At 32.2% G+C, this 21,438-nt stretch overlaps 3 protein-coding genes across 3 annotated transcripts; 2 read left to right on the forward strand and 1 right to left on the reverse strand.

Annotated features, from left to right (window-relative positions):
* Window positions 1-919: 919 nt before the first annotated feature.
* Window positions 920-3,867, forward strand: LOC123922900 (protein trichome birefringence-like 2). The gene is made up of 5 exons (XM_045975561.1): window positions 920-1,722; window positions 2,084-2,276; window positions 2,378-2,568; window positions 2,977-3,135; window positions 3,335-3,867. Exons 1-5 carry the CDS (start codon window positions 920-922, stop codon window positions 3,675-3,677), a joined length of 1,689 nt encoding a protein of 562 aa, XP_045831517.1. The 3' UTR covers window positions 3,678-3,867.
* Window positions 3,807-10,267, forward strand: LOC123922901. The gene is made up of 4 exons (XM_045975562.1): window positions 3,807-3,821; window positions 6,885-7,013; window positions 9,263-9,266; window positions 10,173-10,267. Exons 1-4 carry the CDS (start codon window positions 3,807-3,809, stop codon window positions 10,265-10,267), a joined length of 243 nt encoding a protein of 80 aa, XP_045831518.1.
* Window positions 10,268-15,534: 5,267 nt separating this feature from the next.
* Window positions 15,535-19,447, reverse strand: LOC123924457 (high affinity nitrate transporter 2.5). The gene is made up of 3 exons (XM_045977354.1): window positions 18,764-19,447; window positions 17,770-18,415; window positions 15,535-16,030 (listed from the first exon to the last, which is right to left on the reverse strand). Exons 1-3 carry the CDS (start codon window positions 19,272-19,274, stop codon window positions 15,652-15,654), a joined length of 1,536 nt encoding a protein of 511 aa, XP_045833310.1. The 5' UTR covers window positions 19,275-19,447; the 3' UTR covers window positions 15,535-15,651.
* Between the last annotated feature and the right edge of the window lie 1,991 nt (window positions 19,448-21,438).

The following is a 21,438-nucleotide window of genomic DNA, read 5'->3' on the forward strand; positions in this document are numbered from 1 at the left end:
TAATGGTTGATTTATATTTTTTTATTATTCTTATTCATAATTTTTTTTTGACAAAATTCTTATTCATAAATTAAAAAATATAATTCTGCAATTTCTAAACTTTTTTTTCTTTATTAGATAAAATGACAAACACTACAAAAATTTGAATACATAATTGTACTATTCGATTCAAATTTTAATATTTAATAAATTAGGGTTAAGATTATAGGGTTCATTAATGAAGGTGTTCGACTTAGTTCTGTTTGATAAAAATAACAGATGATAAATAAGTTAATTTATAATGTATAGTTGATGATTGATGGTTATAATAAGCTAATTGAAGTGTTTAGTAAATTTTATGTTTTTTATAATAAGTTATTTGTAAAATTAATGATTCAATTTTATGATTAAAATTAAAATATAGCGTATAGCTTAGAGTCTCTCCTAAATTCGTTGAGCTACTTATTAGGAAATGAATTTCCTATTATAACTGTGTGACACAGTTATAGTTCTCAGCCATACGATTTAAATTGACGGCTGGCATCGTTTTATTGTATCAAAAAAGTTAAATTTATTGATAATAGTGATCGGATAAAGTATATTATCATTATTATATTATCATTTTTGTTTTTTTAATCGTCGCCCCAAAACACCGTTTAACATTATCCTTTTTATAAAAATAATATAAAAAGTGTAATTATGCTTAAATTTAAGGACCATTTACTATTTTAGAAGTTGTCTTTTTATTTATTGACGGAATTTAAGAGGTTAACTTTGGCAACACATGTGTAATTGTTTGACATTGTAATGAAACAGTTGTCACACTATACAACTATGTTAACCTTTCTTCAATAAGGACAATGTACTCTGAACCTTGAAGAAACACACATGATTCCTTCTACTACTCAACCTCAAATTTACATGCATGTACTTTTTCACAATGGATTCAAATAGATTCTCATTCTCAGAACCATTTCTATCACATAGAAGAAAAGTTTTTTCTGGTTTTAGCTTATGTATTGGAGCTTCTTTCCTTTTATGTTCTCTTTTCTTTCTTAGTAATTCCCTCAAGGTTCCTAAAAATTCAGTCTTTCTTTCAGTTGACAACAGTTCTAACATAAATTCTTCATTTGTTTCATACCCCTTTTCTGTTAATAGTACTAATCACTCTTGTTTTCCTCAGAATAATGATTATGAGAACTCTCTTAAGAGAATTGATGAAGGAAGTGTTGTTGTAGGTAATAGAATTAGTGAAGTTAATGTGTCAAGTGTTGGAGTAGGAACACATAGTTTTAGTCCTAATAATGTGAGGAATGTATCACCGGCGGGGTCTAGCGCAAGTGGTTGGTGCACAGAGTGTGTCAGTGTTGTAAACTCTCGAATACCGAGTTCGATTCCTAATGATAAAAAAAATGTGAGTAATGTGAATAACAATGTGACTAATGATGTTTTATACAATGCAAATACTAGTAGTATTGAGGTAGGGAATGAAGGAGATTTGGTTAGGGATAAAAATGTAACTTTACTCACTCATAGTGATGACCAAATGGAGAAAATGAACGATGGTTTATATGAAAAGTGTGATATCTTTGATGGAAAGTGGGTAAGAGATGATTCAAAGCCATATTATCCTTTAGGTTCTTGTCCCTTCATTGATAGAGATTTTAATTGTTACCTTAATGGGAGGCTTGATCTTGAATATGTTAAATGGAAGTGGAAGCCAAATAAATGTGACATTCCAAGGTATGGATATGATTAAATGTTTTTTTATTAGCAACTATGAAATGTTATTATTTATTTATTTTTATAGCCAAATGCTAGAGATCCTAGGTTCGATCCTCAGTTCCATTATAAACTAAAAAAGAAGAGATCAAAACTTGTTAGTAGCCAAAGATTTGAAATTTATTATAAATTTATGACAAATAATGTGCAAGAGGGTTTGAGTTTTTTTATTTATTTTTATTGCAAATATGTGAAATTGGAATAAGAATGTGACAAATGATATAGTTGAATATTGTTGCATTGGTATTGCAAGTTTTGTATTTTAGACTAAATTTTGGTTTGAAGACAATTATTGATGTTACTGTTATGTGATACCTATCAGTTTGAATGCAACTGATTTTCTGGAGAGGTTACGCGGGCAGAGGTTGGTTTTTGTCGGAGATTCATTGAATAGGAACATGTGGGAGTCCCTTGTTTGTATCCTTCAACAAAGTGTCCGAAACAAGAATCGAGTTTTCGAAATTTCGGGGAAAAGAGAATTTAAAAAGAAAGGTGTATATGCTTTTAGATTCGAGGCAAGGTTCCTGTTTTTCAATCTATACTAATATTTTGTCAAGCGTGCGAGAATCTTGTAATGGTATCTTAAAATAGAATTTATTTTGGTTTGTTTTTTCAGGATTATAATTGTTCGGTGGATTTTGTTGCCTCGCCATTCCTTGTTAGAGAATCAACTTTCAAAGGCAAAAATGGTTCATTTGAGACATTAAGATTGGATTTGATGGATCACACAACCACAAGGTATCAGGATGCGAATATTATAGTCTTCAATACCGGACATTGGTGGACACACGAAAAAACGTCAAAAGGGTGAGTTCATTTCTTCAGTTGATATTTTCGATGATAACGTTAGAATAGAATATCCGGTTCTAAAGTAAGAAGATAAACTCAAAAGAACACAACGGTTAAACATTGAATTCGGCCAATGTTGCACACATGTCTCCGGAAACATAGTAGTGACTTTCCTACTTTTCTACCATGCAATGAATTAGTCTTTCCGAGAGCTACACCCGCACTTCTACGATCGAGTGTCTACCTACTTAGAATCGAGATAATTAAAACCATTGCCTTAGAATCGATAAATATCAATATAGCTATTATATTCTTTATGAATCTAGCAATATTAATCTCACTTGCCTTCTTGCCTTCTTTATTTATATTCTTTAATATTCCGCTCGTAATCAGCATATCGAGTTAAGGTTTCTGATATTGTTACAGAGAAGATTATTATCAAGAAGGAAACCATGTGCATCCAAGACTCAAAGCTTTGGATGCTTATATGAGGGCTTTAACGACTTGGGCTAAATGGGTTGACCGAAAAGTTAATGCCAATCATACACAAGTTTTCTTCCGAGGGTACTCGGTTACTCATTTCTGGTATTGTTCTCTCTTTCATAGCTTCCATGATACAACTGCATACGGACTTGATTTTGTTTCTTTGCTATCTTGGACTATAGAATTAGCTGAAGTACTAACTGGAATTTTATGTATCGAAATTTTACATTCTAACTGTCCAATATCCTCATTCATATCCATTCGGTATATACCTTAATGTATAAATTCTAATTCCTTGTAGGGGTGGACAATGGAATTCAGGAGGACAGTGCCACAAAGAAACTGAGCCAATATACAATGAAACTTACTTACAAAAGTATCCTTCAAAAATGCGTGCGCTAGATCATGTCATCCAAAATATGAAAACCAAAGTGGTATATATGAACATAAGTAGACTTACAGACTATAGAAAAGATGGACATCCTTCTGTGTACCGTAAAGATTATAAGACATCGATGAAGCAGAACTTGTCTTCTCTATATGAAGATTGCAGCCATTGGTGCTTGCCCGGTGTACCAGATACTTGGAATGAATTGTTATATGTTTCGCTTTTAAAATATGGAAAGGGAGCTTGGAAAATCTGAGCCTATGTAGCACCGACATTACTTACTGAAGGCGAGGTTGATGTCCAACAAGACACCGACACATTGGTTAAATTCAATTATTCCATCTTCTCAAATTATTACTGGTGTCGGCGTATTCGTGTTTGTGTCATGTCTGATGTTCATGTTTGTGTCGGTGCTGCATAGATCTGAGCTAAATTCCTTTCGAACAATCCACAACCAGTTTCTGATTCTTCATGCATTTTCTATATATGTTTTCTATTTGAATATCCATCTTAAAGGAGTCATGAGTTATTATAGTTTGATTAGAATGACAATTTTTTCCAGTGATCCATTGGATTGTATTGTAAAAGTATACATGTGTGGTGTGTGAGAGTTTGATCTTGTTGGAGTCATTTTCTTGAGGGGTTTTGTTTGTAATAGAAAATGTTGTCTCTTAATCTCAACAAAAGGAAGAAAAAAAAGTTACAAAATTGTATACAAGTTCTATATTCATCTACTTAAGATTTGCATTACTTTATTTACTTTGAGCTGTACTAAAAAATTTAACATATCTGATCTTGAAATCATATAATCAACTTGTGCATAATATGTACAATCCTAAACTTTTAAGGAACTATAACATTATTCTATTTCTTTTATTGTTTGTAAGCACTATAAGAAAAATACATTACTTGCGGCCTTAAATTAAGGCCGCACAACAGCTCGGATTCATAGTTACTGGGTCATTGAGTTGGGATTAGTAGGCGTAAAATTATACCTTTATCAAATCATCTTTATATAATTAACACTATTGATTTGAGTTCAGACGATCAAAATCAATGACAACATCACGCATATAATACATGGAATCTGAATCCAACATAACATAGAAAACATAAACACATAGGAAGAAACATCACAAGTTGGTAATTTGTCAAAGGAACAAACATCTTTGTTTATTACAATATATATTGTACTCCAAGAAGAACTATAACAGAATCATACATACAAACTTACAAACATATAGCTATAAGGACCTCTAATACGGTCCATCGCCTTTTTGTGACTTGCCGGTTTACCAAGCTATAGCCAAAGTTTCTCTTCCTAGACCACAGTAAGTTTGATGAAATCATTGTGACACCATGATATGCCAAACTCGCTGTAAATCTAAACATGCACTAATTAATTCTCCTTTAATAACTAGCTTCTTATGATTCTCCATATTCTCCATGTGATTACTGATCAGAGAAAGTCAATGGTTAAGCTTATGCAATATCTTGAAGGTGGAGAGTGTGAAGGGTCATTGTGAGGACCCTTTCACTCAATTTCTCCATTTTTCTTTTAAGAACCATGAATTGATTTTTGCCAACAAAGACCCATCTCTAGCTAGCTACAAGATTTCAGATTTGATATATAGAGAAAAAAAGTTGTAGTATAGTTTTTCCAAAATTGGTCTATGGAAAATACTAGTGGAGAAGTTAACTTCTGATCATTGCTTTAAATAGGTGTTGTGAACTAAGCAGTGTTTCAACTATTCATTATCCAAATACATAATTATTTTTCTTCCAAACCATAATAAAAAGTTGCAAAGTAATGAGATAAGCTGCCTCTTCTCATTATGTTTCTCCTCTCTTTTCTTTTTTTTTTTTGTTTTTTTTATCATCAGAAAAGGGTAGTTTTGAGTCATTTTCTGACTTTTTTTCTCTCATTTAACATAAATAAGTGGTTTTCGCGTAGAATATATATGTTTTAATCGACTTTTCTTGATTTCTTACCACCTCAGTGCAGTGTTTTTTGATTTCTCGTTTTGGTGAATATGTGTATTAGGTCATTATTAATCTTCGTCGGGAAGTTGTGGGGCACACAAGATGAATTTTCTTCTTCCAACCGAATTTTTTTCATATGCATGAACCAAAAGTCGAACCTCTGACCACATAATTAAGGGGACCAAGACTCTATCAATTCATTGTTGGTAATTTGTGTTTGTATCTAATATATACTCTATCAATTTAGATAAATGAATATATTATTTTTTTAAAATAAAAAATACGGTATCCAATAAAATAATTAAAGTATCAAATCCTTGTTGGATTTTATTTGACAATCTTAACACTAACCTAATTACCCAATCTTTATTTATTTGTAGGGTTGGGACAGGCCAGGCCAGGCCAGGCCTTGACAGGCCTGAGCCTGGCCTACGATTTTTTTTCAGGCCTAAGCCTGACATGTGGCCTATCAAATGATATTTTTTTTGGCCTGGCCTGAGCCTTTTAAAAGCCTGGCCTGGCCTTGTAGCCTGTTTAAAAGCCTGTGTTACATTAAAACTTCTCTATATAGTTTTTTTAAATAGGCTAAACAGGCCTTAAAAAGTTCACATTTAAATTTTTATAATTTCTACAACATTAAGAAAAAGCTAATAATATAATTAACACAATAATTAAAAACTAATCAAATAACAAATACGATTACGAAAAGTCGCAATAATTAAAAGCTAATAATATTTATATAAATAATATTTTTTTTATAAGATATAAATAATAATATTATATAAATAATAATTATTATAAACAGGCCGGCCTATCAGGCTTCGTAAGCCTTTTTAGAAGCCTAAGCCTGGCCTATTTATGTAAACAGGCCGTTTTCAAAGCCTAAGCCTGGCATTTTTAATAACCAGGCCAGGCCAGGCCAGGCTTATATAGGCCAGGCCGAAGGCCCCTGTAGGCCGCCTGGCCTATTCCCAACCCTATTTATTTGAAATCTCCTTTGACACTGACCAACACTAGAGCCACCTAATTGATTTTTTTTCTCCCTTTAGGTATATTTTTCAATTTTGGAGAAATTGGAGAAGGATTTGAATAGAGGTAAGGGTTAGAATTGAAATTTCTCTAGCCAAGACAGAGTGAGAAGAAGATGTTGCACCGATAAGTAATTGATATATTTTGGTAAAAAAACGGTTTCAAGTTTGTTAGCCAAAAGTAGAAGAGAACTTCTGCAACGCAGAACAATGAAAACGACGGGTCATCCATTCATCTGTTTAATTGCTTTTAATATTTTTTTAAAACAAAACAGACCGGGGTTGTTTGGGCCGAAACGGATTGGACTGTTGGGAGGGAAAAGAAATTCAAACCGGTGGCCAAAAGAAGCAAAGTTTTTGTCATTTTGTCCAGCTAGGATTTCTTCTGCTGCATTGTGTGATTGACACATGGCAAAACTTACCCTAAAGTTGTGTTGAATTTGTGTAGTTAGAATGATTATCCAGAATTTCGTAATTTACATCATCTGAAGTTCATTCTTCCGTGTTTCAACTCGAATCTTCTTATCAACGTGCTTGAGAAATGTCGTATTCTTCGGGTTCTCATAATCCTGAGCAACAAGGTTTGTTGAACTCTCAAGTTTAATTCATTCAATCTTTGTTGTGTGTGTCTATGTACACATATGTATGTATTATTCTATAAACACATGTTTTTGAGTTATCTTGTCCCATGTTGCTGGTAGGAGGAACCATCACATCACCTTTAAGAACATGGGAGCCACACTCAACAAACACCAATTGCTAAATGTCTCAAATCCCACCGACCTATATTCACATAGAAGGATATCATGGATTTGAAGATGAGCTTATTTTTGTTGATATTTCAATGGACATAAGTTTTGGATATGCCTTGAAATCTCAGTCACAAGAAGTCAGAAAAATCTTTGTTGAATCTTTTTGCATCTTTGATGTTTTGAAGATTTTTTGGGAAAAAAATATATTTTCTTGGAAGATACTTTGACTTAGATTTGTTTTATTTTAAAACAGATTTGTTACTAATTTTTGGCATATTATGTTTCTATAAATAGGGAGTGCTTTATTCATAGAAAAACAGAGAGAGAGAAAGGGAGCAACAATGTAGAGGCAAGGATTAGGGTTTGCCACCACACAAGGGCTAGGGTTTTAGAGAGGAAATAAAGTTTTCTCTTGGTATAACTCTAGGGTGGGAGAACTATCTTTGTGGTACACCTTGGGAAACACTTATCAAATTGAGTCTCTTGGCCACGGGAAGAGATTCGGGATTTGGGTAGAATTAGGATTAATTCTTGTAACCCAATTGGAAATTTCTTTGTAAAGTTACTCGTTTGATATAGTGGAACGGAGGGGCTGCTCTCTCCCCCAGACTAGGTCATTATTGGACCGAACTGGGTAAACAAATTATCGTGTTCTTTCTTCTCCTTTATCTTGTTTATCGGTTATTATTATTGCTTATTCCGCATAATCATTGGTTGTCGTTCTATTGCTCCACACATCAAGTTCTTTTATTGGTGTGACTTTTAAGACGAATTCACAACAATTGGCGCCCACCGTGGGGCAATCGGAACAATTTGAAGTGAGCACCATGGGTTTTAAGTCGGATATCGAGGGACTTTCCAAAAGCAATTTGGAATTGTGGAAAGTGAAGATGGAAGCAATTTTAATGTTCGGGATGATGGATAAAACATGGAGTGTTGTTATCCGGTGCCTCGAAGATAAAAGGTTAATGGAGATCGCGAAGAAGGTCGGCCTGGAGAGGCGGTGGTAATAATACTCAACATCAGCCTGGAGAGGCGGTGCTAAGAATACTTGGGTTACTTCTTAAACAACTTTATTATTTTGTAGAGGTGCTAGTGGAAGTTGAGAACCGGTGGAGTATTTGGGTCATGGACTTTTGATGCTCCTATCACATGTGTTCAAAGAATGAATACTTTGAGACTCTAGAGTTAGTTGAAGGTGTGGAGTTGTTCATCTTGAAGACGGAAAGCTTGAAGGTTCAAGGTATGGGTTCAGTTTGTCTTACGAAGTTTGACAATCGTGAGTTTCTTTACACGATGTGAGGTATGTTTCTGAACTTAGATGCAAAGATAGTTGGTCATGCATCTATAACTAGTGGTGACTCTCATAATGTGGTTGAGTTGTGGGACTTCGGGTGGACCTGTTAGTGACATGAGTTTAGTTGGACTAGTGAACAAGGTTTACTAGGTGTTGAACTGAACTGGAATTGTTGGAGACTAACAATAGCTTGAAGTATGTTTCAGAGGAGTTGAATAGGCCTTGCGTTTTACAAGGTGGAGATCATGGTGGGTATACTTTGGTGGAAACTCGGTTTGAGGTGGAGTCTTCCAATAGTGGTAGACAGTCAACATTAGCTCTTGGCTATCTAATCGGAGATAGGGAAGAGAGTGGTATTGTTGAACCAAAGGGGATGACCATGGAGACCTTGTGGATTATGTTTCAATTGTGGCTGAAGAAGTGCAAGACCTTGAGAGGATCTTCATGGAGGCAATTGAAAGCAACAGGTGATCAGACTTGGTAACTTGTGAGACTGCTGGAGGTAGTTGGATACAAGGAGAGTTTGATGTTGCAGCTTGTGAAACCACCTAAAATTCCAAGGTTGGTTTGGAGCCAAGCAAAACTTCGAGAGTACGGAAGGCATTCCGGGGTCGAAGAGTGGTGAAGGCTTGTAGGGCTATCGCAAAAATCCATGGATAGTCATAGGCAAGCGATTCTTCAGGAGGACGGAAAAGGCACAATCCGGGGGCTGAAGAGGGATGGTGGAGCTTGTTGAGCTATCTAAAATGCCGATGATAGTGGGGAACAAGCGTTTCTTCAGGGAGGTACGGAGTTGACCACTTCGGAGTCTGAAGAGGGTGCGGTGAATCTTGTGGGGCTACCTAAAATCCTATGGTAGTGGGATGCAGGATCTTCATGAGAGCGGAAGGCATTCCGAGGATGAAGAGGGAGGTACAATCCGGTGATCTTGAATAGAAGATTCAAGATGGAGAGAGCAGCACGGTGGTTGATATGGGATCACCATCGATTTAAAGGCAAGGTGGAGAATTGTTGGATATGCCTTGAAATCTCAGTTACAAGAAGTCAGAAAAATCTTTGTTGAATCTTTTTGCATCTTTGATGTTTTGAAGATTTTTTGGGAAAAAAATATATTTTCTTGGAAGATACTTTGACTTGGATTTGTTTTATTTTAAAACAGATTTGTTACTAATTTTTGGCATATTATGTTTCTATAAATAGGGAGTGTTTTATTCATAGAAAAACAGAGAGAGAGAAAGGGAGCAACAATGTAGAGGCAAGGATTAGGGTTTGCCACCACACAAGGGCTAGGGTTTTAGAGAGGAAATAAAGTTTTCTCTTGGTATAACTCTAGGGTGGGAGAACTATCTTTGTGGTACACCTTGGAAACACTTATCAAATTGAGTCTCTTGGCCACGGGAAGAGATTCGGGATTTGGGTAGAATTAGGATTAATTCTTGTAACCAAATTGGAAATTTCTTTGTAAAGTTACTCGTTTGATATAGTGGAACGGAGGGGCTGCTCTCTCCCCCAGACTAGGTCATTATTGGACCGAACTGGGTAAACAAATTATCGTGTTCTTTCTTCTCCTTTATCTTGTTTATCGGTTATTATTATTGCTTATTCCGCATAATCATTGGTTGCCGTTCTATTGCTCCACACATCAAGTTCTTTTATTGGTGTGACTTTTAAGACGAATTCACAACAATAAGGAACAAACAAGTACCATTCTATCAAAAGATTAACAAATATATCAAAGGGCTCTGTCAAATGCCAACTTAAATTTGACCTAGATGGATCTCCTTAGGGCCCGTTTGATGCACAGGATAAGAGACAGGATAGGATAATTGTATCATATTCTGCCGCAATCCAGTGTTTGATGATACAGCAGGATATGATAAGTTAATCCTGAAGCTTATCATATCCTGTCTCTCTAGTTATAATTTTTATCCTGAATTTGAGCTGGGTTACCAGCAGGATAGGATAAGAAGAAAAAAAAATTACTGATTTATTTGATAAAATATATTTTAAAATACATAAAATAAAATTAATAAAATATAAATAATAAAATAATTAATTTTTAAATATATATATGTGATTTTCTCACATGGATAATTTTGTAATTTATATATTCTAAAAAATCAAAATTTTACTAAAATTACAATATTTTAAAGTAAAATGATTATTAAAAAATTGACAAATAGGGATATTAATTTAAATTTTAAAAATTAAATATAATTCTTTTGCAATAGTAGTTTTATTATTTACGTATGAGATATATCATATATTTATTTGACTTATCTAACATGTATATATTATTGAGTTATTTATTTGATCATGATTCATATAAAAAATTAAACTTGATTATTTTCTCATGATTTTTATTTTAAATTATATAAAGTTATTTGATTACTTATTTATATTTTTTATTTATAAAATTCAAAGTATTACAAAATAATTTTTAAAAAATAATAATTGTTTTACAAGAGTAATTTTGTCAATTAAATATGTTATATATCTTATCATATTATTATGAGCAAGTTTGTATTAAAAACAAAATATAATAGTTATCATGTGTTGGAACAAAATTCACATTGGTGTGTGAATTGAAAATAAAATTGAGTCTCATATCGGGTACTGGAACATACTAGTGTGTATTTTGAGGAAATAAATTTATTAAGTCTCACAATTATTTATTTGATTTATTGTGATTTATTTTCCATTAATTTGTAACGGTTAAGTTGATGGGAGAATAACTCTATTTTATGGCTACACTAAGACTACCTACCATAGTTTTCAATGTTCTTTTTTTAGTCGATACCAATATATCATTGAAGAAGGAGTAGATTCCTTGAAATATATAGAAAATGAGATACAAGCATGGCTACGGAATATATGGTGTATTGGTTGCTGCCAAGTATAGAGATATAATTTAATCTATTTTTTGAATTGGGTTGCTAATTGCTAACAAGAAAGAAAAAAAACCAGTTGCTAAGCCACCATTATAATCAGCTTAGCATTCTCATATACTCAATTGTATTGATTTCCCTTGCTAAAACCATTTGGTAGATTCAGAGGATTAAACATCCAATTCGTTGACGAGGCATCTAGTGCCATTATGTCTTAAGAACATGATCAGGTAACACAACTTTGTTATTATAAGAATTATGCTTATATGACTATTATTATTAGATATGTTGGCCATTGATAAATGATCATGTTCATTACTTTGAAGCTAAATTCTTAATCTGTTTAATTGGTTAGGAATATGTATAGTATATACTTAGATTGGTGATAGCTTGAAGTTATTAATTTATATTGTTATTTGTTGTGATAATTCATTATATAAGTCTAACTTGGCGGTGGGTCGATGAATCATATATAGAGGAAATTGAATAACTTGATATTATATAAGTTGAATATAATTTTCTATTTGTTTATAGTTCATAATCTGTCCTCTATATGACTTTGGATTAATGAAAATATAGTTTATATTGTTTCTTTATTTTCTTTATTAGAAAGATTTGCATTCGTAATTGTTTTATAGAAAAACAATGTTTATTCTATGTATTATATATGATACTAATAATATTATTATTAGTGTTAATTGGTTTGAGAGTGATCAAAGTATCACTAGTTCCTTCAAATAAAGAATGATCTTAGTATCATTATCCCTTTGATTTGAGAATGGTTTTAGTACCATATTGGAATGGCCTTATTGTCATTATATTGATTGATATTGTAGTATCATCAATACATGTGGTATTGTAGTACCACATGTGGTATCGTAGTACCGTTGATTCATAGATTGATGTCGCAACATCAATTTGAGTGGTATTGTAGTACCACTGAATCACCGATGAATCATAGATTGATGTCGTAGCATCAATTCGAGTGGTATTGTAGTACCATTCAAGAAGGTGTATTCTTTGACCGATTTCTACCGTGCAGTAGCATATCGGTATACAGTTGTAACTGGACTGTTTTATCCTGGGGACGGCGTGGTTGATAGTCTGCTTGCACAATTTTGGGCAGTGCCACGAAACGTCTTAAAGAAAGCGACCTAGTTCGCGACTCAACCCAGTAATCTCTTCGGTGGCTGTAAAAATTAATTTTTAACTGTTTTTTAAATCCGAAAATAACATTATGTTTGTTATCCTGTGTGCACCAAACATAGGATATGATAACTGAGTATAACTGTTATCTTGCTGTTATCCTATCCTATCCTTATCCTGTTTTATATCCTATCTTGTTACTATCCTATCCTGGAAACCCTCACTATCTTGTTTTTATCTGTCTTACGATTAAAGTTATGTGCCTTCTATTTTTATATCGTGGCGGATATACGTAAACCATAACTGCAATATATCCAAAAAAAATTTGTCTAGTTATTTTCTCAAAACAATGCCTAATTGGGATTGGCCCTTTGTACTAAACTAAAATATTCTAGTCTTTCCCCTAAAACAATGTTTAATTTAGGATTTTTAACTTTGCAATAGTTGAAATTTTCAAGATTTAGAAGGTTGAAAAGAATGATGACCTTTAAATGCTTATTGAAATTGATGGAAAAGCTTCTAGATTTCATGGCACTTATTGTAACTTAGTCTTTTTTTTTTCTTTCTTTCTGTGTACTCTTTTTGAAATTTGATTTGGAAGACTAGCATTTTAGAGCAGTTTGAGGCATTTTTGTTGGTTAATCTTACAGAAGTTGTGGTTATGCAAAACTCTCTTATTTATACTCTAAAGGGACTACTCCTTGTTTAAAATCTATTTGGGAATCTTTACTTTTTCCTCCTATTTCCCTTTTTAGTTAACTGTCTTGGTTTTTGAGTCAATAATAATGTCTTCTGCTGAATTTTCAATCTGAATCCAGTGTCCACTCCATTCATAATTTCCATCTTGTCTTGATAACTATATCAGCTTTTTTTATATAATAGATATAATCACAATTTGTATGTTCCATCTCTTGCAACCGCTAAATTTTGATATATGTTTGATGGTTTCCAATGTAGATATTAGCATAAGATATCCATCTTGATGATTTCCTGCTACAAGATCTTAGTTCATGCCAACTCTCTTCAACAAAATTGAAGAAGCATGTGTTCCAGTCACTTTGGAGTTGCGCTGAATCAATTTTGATTTGTCAATATATTTTAAATATGCTAGTATTTACTATTTAGTTTAGTTTTGGTGCAAGCAAGCAATCAATGTTTTCTAAAGTTTTCTTGGATTGAAGACCTGCTATAAATTTATAATGGCATATTGTGTGGGATTTTTGTATGTAGGTTTTGTTTATCAATGTTGAATGGAATTGTGATGCTTCACAAATCAAAATTTCAACTCGTTCAATAGGTTATGTCTGTCAAATCTGATGTGGTTGCACGTTTCACAATTGTGTTTCTGTGTTTTCCAATTTTTCTGAAACAACATATTTTCAAAAAGGTATACTAAAAATATGAAGTTTAAAAACCATTACAAGATAATTAGTGGATGCATGATTTTTGTGTGATGTATGTAACACCAATTTAGTTCTATTTATAAATTTAACTAGCAGGATCTTATATACTCTTGGACGAATCTTTGGAGATTTTCTTTAATAAAAATCGAGATATATACATTTTCTTGTTCATACAAATTTTTAAGTTTTGCTATATCAAGTTTACTACTACAATGTGATTAAGTAATGTTACTATATATATATTGCAAATAAAAAGGATGAAAGTATGTTACTTAAGAGTGAAGAAACTGCAAACTCAATCAAACAATGTGAATATGTAAGAAACAATATCCCTATGTTTTTTTTGGGAAATCCTGGTTTTAATCCTTGAATCTTGATGCAAGTGTTGGTTATAATCTTAGTTTTTCATGTCATAGCATTTGGAACAGTAAACAAGTTCTGGTGAAAAGGTGTAGGTGGTGACTGGTGAATGTGAATTGCTGATGGTTCGAAATCAAATGTGCATGTAACGAGTGACCCTTGGTTGCAAATGGAGCATTTATTAGCAGTGTGTTCCAATTGCGAGTCAATCAATTGATGGTTGATGGGTGAGTGCCACTACATGGTCCTGATCAATATGATTTTCTAGTGTGGAATGAGGATTACAATGGTGTGTAAACCTTGCTATAATATGTTTATGTGAAATATTGTGAAGGTGGAAAAACTCCAAGTTCTAGGTGATTGTAATTGGTAAATGTTTATGGAGTTCGCACTCTTCCATAGGTTTTTCATCTTCTGTGTCAAATCTATTGGGGATGCTTACCGATGTGTATGTGATTTTAAAATCGACGTATTCAATGTCCTCTAACTTGTCCGCTTTATATGAAGGCCGAAGAGGATGATTGACGGGTGTTCTTTAAATGTGAGATTGGTATAAGGTCAGCTGGGTTGCCCCAGGTTTGGGGGCTGTTGTGCAGCAGACAATTTAGCGACAGATAGGTGGTATTGAAGGTACGTACAAATGAATCTCGACAATTGGTTGGTCGTGTAGCCCTTGGTCAATCGGAATACCCCTGTTCAGCAATTGGTTAAATGTAATATCGATGCCGGTTTTCATAGGGAGGCGAATCACAAGTATTGGTTAATGTTTGTGATGCAGTCACAGGGATTTTATTGTAGCCTATATTAGTTGGTGCATGGTCGAAATGCCTACTGTTAGGGGGAAGACAACTATGTTTCTTGATGCTATCAATTGGGTTAGAAATTTGGGACAACATAATTTGGTAAAATTAAACTATAAGATAGCTGATAGCTGATAAGCTAGCTTTTAGCTGATAGTTGATAGTTAAAATTAAATTTTGCCCATTAGGGACTAAAAAAACAATAACAAATTTTATAGGGGCAAAAACAAGTGATTTTATTTTACAGAGACGAAAATCAAAACTCGCTACAAAAGTAGGGACCGAAAATATATTTTACCCAAAAAAAAAATTTGATATGTCAAATTTTGTCACATGTAATTAGGGGAATACTTTTCTTAATATAAATAAAGGAATATACATTTTCTTGTTCATGCAAAGTTTAAAATTTTGCTATATCAACAACATTACAAAAAAGAGAGAGTGAAAGTATGTTACTTGAGAGTGAAGAAACCGCAAACTCCATCAAACCATGTGAATATGTAAGAAACAACGACATTGAAACTTTATTGTGCTATAAACAAACATACACAAAATTACAAAGAAAAAAAAAAATCAAACATTTTGTGGTGGTGTAGTATCTTCAGAAGGCCTAGTTGAAATATTCAATTTTCCACCTCTTTCACTTCTACTATTATCAGCAAATTTCAAGCTACCATGATGAGACCCTTTTTCTCTTTCTTTTGAGTTCCATTCAGACAAGTAATAATCTTCTTCTGAAACATTTTTAAATGATGATGGACCAAATAACATGCCACCCCATTGTGGAAAATAAATTAAGAATAATGGTAATGTGCATATTATGATCATTGCACCCATTAGTGTTATTCCTCTTTCTTTTGAAAATCTTGATCCTTTGAAGAATATTAGTTGGGTTATTACTGCTCCAACGTTTCCTCCTCCTCCTGCCATTCCTGATATAACCCCTAAGGACCTGAAAATTGCATATTTTAATGTAAATTTTGTTAGAATTAAGAATAAAAATTTAGGCGAATTCTTTGATACACATCTTATTTAGATATGTATTGGTACATTGCTAAGGTGGATAATTCTGATAGATTCACAAATAATATTTATTAATTTTTGAACATTTCAGAATTATCCATCTTAACAGTGTACCGGAGTGTTCATAAAAAATTTAATGACATGTTATACGGTGATGTCTACTCTTTTTAGTCTTACTTTGCTTATTGTGAAGAAACTTGAGTATCTTACAAGTTTTGGTTAAGTAGGATAGTATATATGATGCATTGCACATATTTAGGAGAGGGAGCATTTTAGGATTAGGGATTAGAGATTATTAGCTTTGGATTTGGGAATCATTTGTGGGTGAAAACAGAGATTTTAATTAATAGTTAATCTTTATGGTGGATTTAAAAACAAAAATTCTTTTATGTAGGGAAAATAGTTCTAATATTTTCAAAGAAGAAAAATATTAGAGTAAATATTATAGTAATCTTGGGCTAGTCGCACTGTTTTTCATTCGATTCCTCCTTGTATTGAACACTAGTTGATAAACGAAATGAGTTAAGTTTGTTTTTGTCAAAAAAAAAAAATCAAAGAAGAAAAATATTAGAGTAAATTTGGTCAATATGACAAATAAAAAGTACTAATTTAGAGCTTAAATGTGATCAAATTAATTATATTTAGATAATTCTCATCGACATTTTAGCTAGATTGATTATATATGGTTATTTTAACTTATTAATAGAGAAATGCATTTCAAAAACTAATGAATTTTTTAATATTTCTATTGATTTAATAAAAACAAAAACACACAATTGTTTGCTTCATAAATCTATTATTTCTTTGCTAACAAGTAAAATGAACACAAATTTAAAAAAATTAAAATAAAAAATATTTTTAAAAAGTAAACAGGCCTACATTAGCTGATTTTTTGGATTTTTTTTTCTTCTACTTTGTAACTTGTAAAGTGGTTAATACTTAATATCATTTTGATCGTGGACATGTCCTCCTTGACAATATAATGGGAACTTTGAATTTGCAGGTTTAGAAAAATATATTTTATTAAAAGTGGTAAACTTCTATTGATTAAAATAAACTAAATATTGATTGAATATTTGAATGGTAGCTTGACATGTATTATATAATTTCAAGAGACAAATTACCATCTATTTTAATAAAAATGAAATAGTAAAATCTTTTTCCCAATTATTTGATGTTCATTCATTAAGTCAAAGCGACAAAAATATGCATAGTCTTTTAATTTTTCATAAGTGTCGAATTTATTTTGTCATGTTTGATTAAATATTCTTGACTAAAATTGATTTTAACTCTAAAATTTAATTCTAACTTTAAGTTAGAATTTAGAATTTTTGCCTATACAATTGATTTTACATAAATACATTATATTCTAACGTAAATCATTCCATCTTTAACTCATTTTAGGTGAAATTATTATTATTTTTTACAAAAGGTGGAATTAATTTCATAAAATCAATTTTTGTTATGTATAATAAAACACACACTAAACTAAATGATCCAAATGCCTATATTTATTATGATACACCAAAATCATGGTGATCACCGTGACTTACCCGAAGGTATAGAGTGTAACTTCTGTCAAATCACGATGCATTACTATAATTCTATAGACTATATCCACTGTGATACCAAACATAGGCGAAATATGTAAAGAATGAAGAAACATACCTTCTTGAGACAAAAGGAACAATCCCAAAAGTCATTCCACAAGCAGCTTGAACAAAAACAGAGAATATAATCATAACAACAATAGAAACACTTAAACTTCCAACAAGTCCCAAAATCACACAAAAAACACCAGCCAAAGTTTGACAAATCCACAAACACCATAATCTACCCCTCATTCCAAATCTCTTAGCCATTAAATCAGAAATTAAACCTCCTCCAGGTCTAGAAAAAGCATTAGCCAAACCAAAACTTGCAGCAATAATTCCAGCAGTATGAAGTTTAAGGTTAAACTTGTCATAAAAATATTCAGCTATGATATTGTCAACGGTCAACTCCACACCAAAACAATAACCATAAGTTAAAGCTAAAATCCAACCTCTATAATTTAACACACCATGATAAAGTACTTTTGAAAATTCATCTTTGGCTTTTTCACCTGATTTTTTTAAACCATGAAAATTTCCATCTGGTAAATCTTGACCAAATATTAAAATTGAAAATGCTGTCAAAGATTGTAACAAAGCTGGTATGAAAAATGCAATTCTCCATGCAGTGAATTTTGTTGAACCAATATTATCTTGAATGAGTGAAAATACAAGTGGCATGATGAGTTGTGTAGCTCCTCCACCAAGGTTACCCCAACCACCTGAAAAATATATTTATTTTTTTTAGAAAAATAATTAAATTAAATTTAAAAAAAAAAAAGTTTAAATATACTTTTAGCTCCCAAGTTTACATTTACTCTCATGTGCATAGACTGATTTTTCGAGTTTTCATTTATAATTTTAAAAAATCACGTTGGCTAATGAAAACTTAGTTTCACGTCAATAAATGATCTCACTTAAATATAAATTCGGGGAAAAATAGGAAGGGACTATCAAGTTACAAAGAAGAAAAGGATAAGAGGCCAAAATCGCTGACAAAAATATGAGACCAAAACTGCAAAATCGAGATTTTTAGTGGTTCAAAAGTGAAATTAAGTTAAAAAAAATACCTGAAAAACCATTTGCTCTGCCAACAACAGTAGTAGAAAACATAGAACTCATCCAAAACTGAGTAGAAACAAAAGTGGCTATAGAAAAACCAGTGAAGAACCTTACAAGAAGAAAACTAGTAGCAGAATTGATAATTGAAGTACAATAAACAGCCGGTGAAGTTAAGAGAATAAGAGAAGCCGAAGCAAGACGAGGTCCAACTAAATCACAAGCTGTTCCCATTGCAATTCTTGCAAAAACAGCACCAGAAACAGATGCAACACCGGCATTTCCTATGTCTGTTGCTGTTAGATTAAGGTTGTCGCGGATTATAGGAACAAGTGGTGCTGCTGCAAAACTTGAAACAAAACATGCAAAGAATGAGAACCATGATAGATGGAATGCTAGCATGTGAGGTTTGGCTATTGAGTGTATTTTGAAGACTGTTGATTTGTTTTCTGAATCAACTGGAAGAGAGAATTTTTGTTGGGGAGGTTCATTGGTTGATGGTGTTGGGAGCTCTAGATTCATGATTGTGTGTTGGATTGGACAGGGCAGGGCTATGAAAATATTGTATTGGATTTGGGTTGAGATATTGTGTATGAGTATGACCTTTTAATGTGTATTTGACATCAAGTTTTCTATAATGTTTTTTTTGAGCACAAAGCCAACTACTTTGTTTGACTTTTAGCTCAAAAGTGAATGAGAATTTTAGCACGTTAGTTTGATGTACTTATAAGGGATTTGGATTCACCGCTGTCAAATGATGACGTAGTTTCATGTTATGATTAATCATGATCGTTGATTTAAGATTGGACTATTCAGATTTAAAATACAGTTTTATAAAGCAAAATAATCTCAGTTACCGATAAAAGATCGGACTTCCTAGATCAGTTACAGCACCCTGATGTAACCGTGGGAAACCCAAATCCGTTATATAAAGGTTAATCATTATTAATATGTTTCATCTCGGATCATTTTTAAAAATCCTAATACCAACTATGAAGAGCATATTTAATTGTATATTTTTAAGAAATCCCATTTAAAATTTTAGGCGACTCCATTTTTATCAACTCAATTTTATCATACTCATTCAAATTTTAATTTGATAGGAGTTTTCACAATAATAGGCTTAAGAGCAATGTTATATCAACATGCTAGACAAAAATACGATATTTTATTCTCTTTACTCATAGCATGGTTATCGAAACATACAAAAAATATTTAAAAAATTAAAAGTGTATTTTTGTTGAATTTTTATTAGAAATGTATTTAAATAACATTAGTGATAGGCTTAAATATCATCTCTCACAACATCCATATTCTTTGTCCTACATTTGTACTTTCACAATATTAAAAAAAATATTTTATAAAACTCTCTTTTAAGATTCTTCAAATAAGATTCTCACTCGATTATGAAATCCAAAAAAATATATGTAACACATTAAAATAATATCTTATCTTAGTATTAATAAATATCATGCTGAGTGCCGGCTTCTACGAGGTTATCACACTTAATTATTTATTTCCTATGATTGTGTATTAAGATACTAACTAGAATATTCTATAGAGGCGTATAATAAAGAGTTACACAACTATGAAGATAGCTAAGTATAATAAGATAAGAAAATAGCTATTTGTACTTTCAAGTTGGCATGTTGCTAAAAATTCATAAATGTATTGGTTTATAAACTTGAGACTTGGAGAATAGTGTGTTTAATTGATGACTTTTCATTGGAAGAAAGGTACATTTAGAAGGTAAAACACACTCCCTCACACCGAGTCTCATTATTTTTAAGTTTGTTTTTGGTGTGGAAAGAATTAATGGTGTTCAATTTCAACTCCAACAAAAGTAGGGACTTGTTTGGAATGAACCAAATGTTCAACTGTGGATTGTTGACTTCTTGTTGTGGATCTATTGATTAACATGCATTCATTGACTTTGAAAGAGTTTTGCTAACAAGTTGAGTGTCGATCTTTATTTGGATTTAACGCAGTAAAAATTAATTTTAGATAGATGTGAGTTTAAATTATTTATGTTTAAATATAGTTATGTAAATATGTGTTTTAATTAGAATAAAAATCTCGGTTTTAAGTTAATCAGAATAATTTCTACAAAGAAAATCAATTATAATAAACTTTGAGGTTAAACTTTTCTTTGGATTCGTCCATCCAAATATCATTATGATGTTAATTCTCCGGTTCCTAATAAAGGAGGTCTCGATAATTCATAGTTCGGCCATAAAGTAAGTAAAGTTTGATTAAGAATTATTCTCGCTAGGAATTGAAATCAGGTTCTCCCGAACAATTCGTTCTAATTGGAGCTCATTAACGTACTTGAGCTCAATATCTTAGTTATTCATCCAAATTGCATTTTTTTTTTAAGAAAAAATTGCATTGGTTGTTATGAGCTATAAATCACACGATTTATTCAAAATAATGTATATCACACCATTATAGAACCCGTGGTTATTTCGACTTTCGAAAGGATGTGGTTGAATGATGTACCAATTAAGGTAGGCATATTTGGTTGGGGGTCGATATTAGCAAAATTGGCAACGCGAGAGCAGGGTTAGCTAATCGGGGGATCATTACAAACCCATGCAAGCTCTATTGCGCATTTTGTTTCTTCTAAAAAAATGTATTCTTTAACGTAACAAATTACTTTTCTTCTAGTATTGTTTAACTTTATTTT

The sequence above is a fragment of the Trifolium pratense genome, linkage group LG4, assembly GCF_020283565.1.
Source record: "Trifolium pratense cultivar HEN17-A07 linkage group LG4, ARS_RC_1.1, whole genome shotgun sequence".
NCBI lineage: Eukaryota > Viridiplantae > Streptophyta > Magnoliopsida > Fabales > Fabaceae > Trifolium > Trifolium pratense.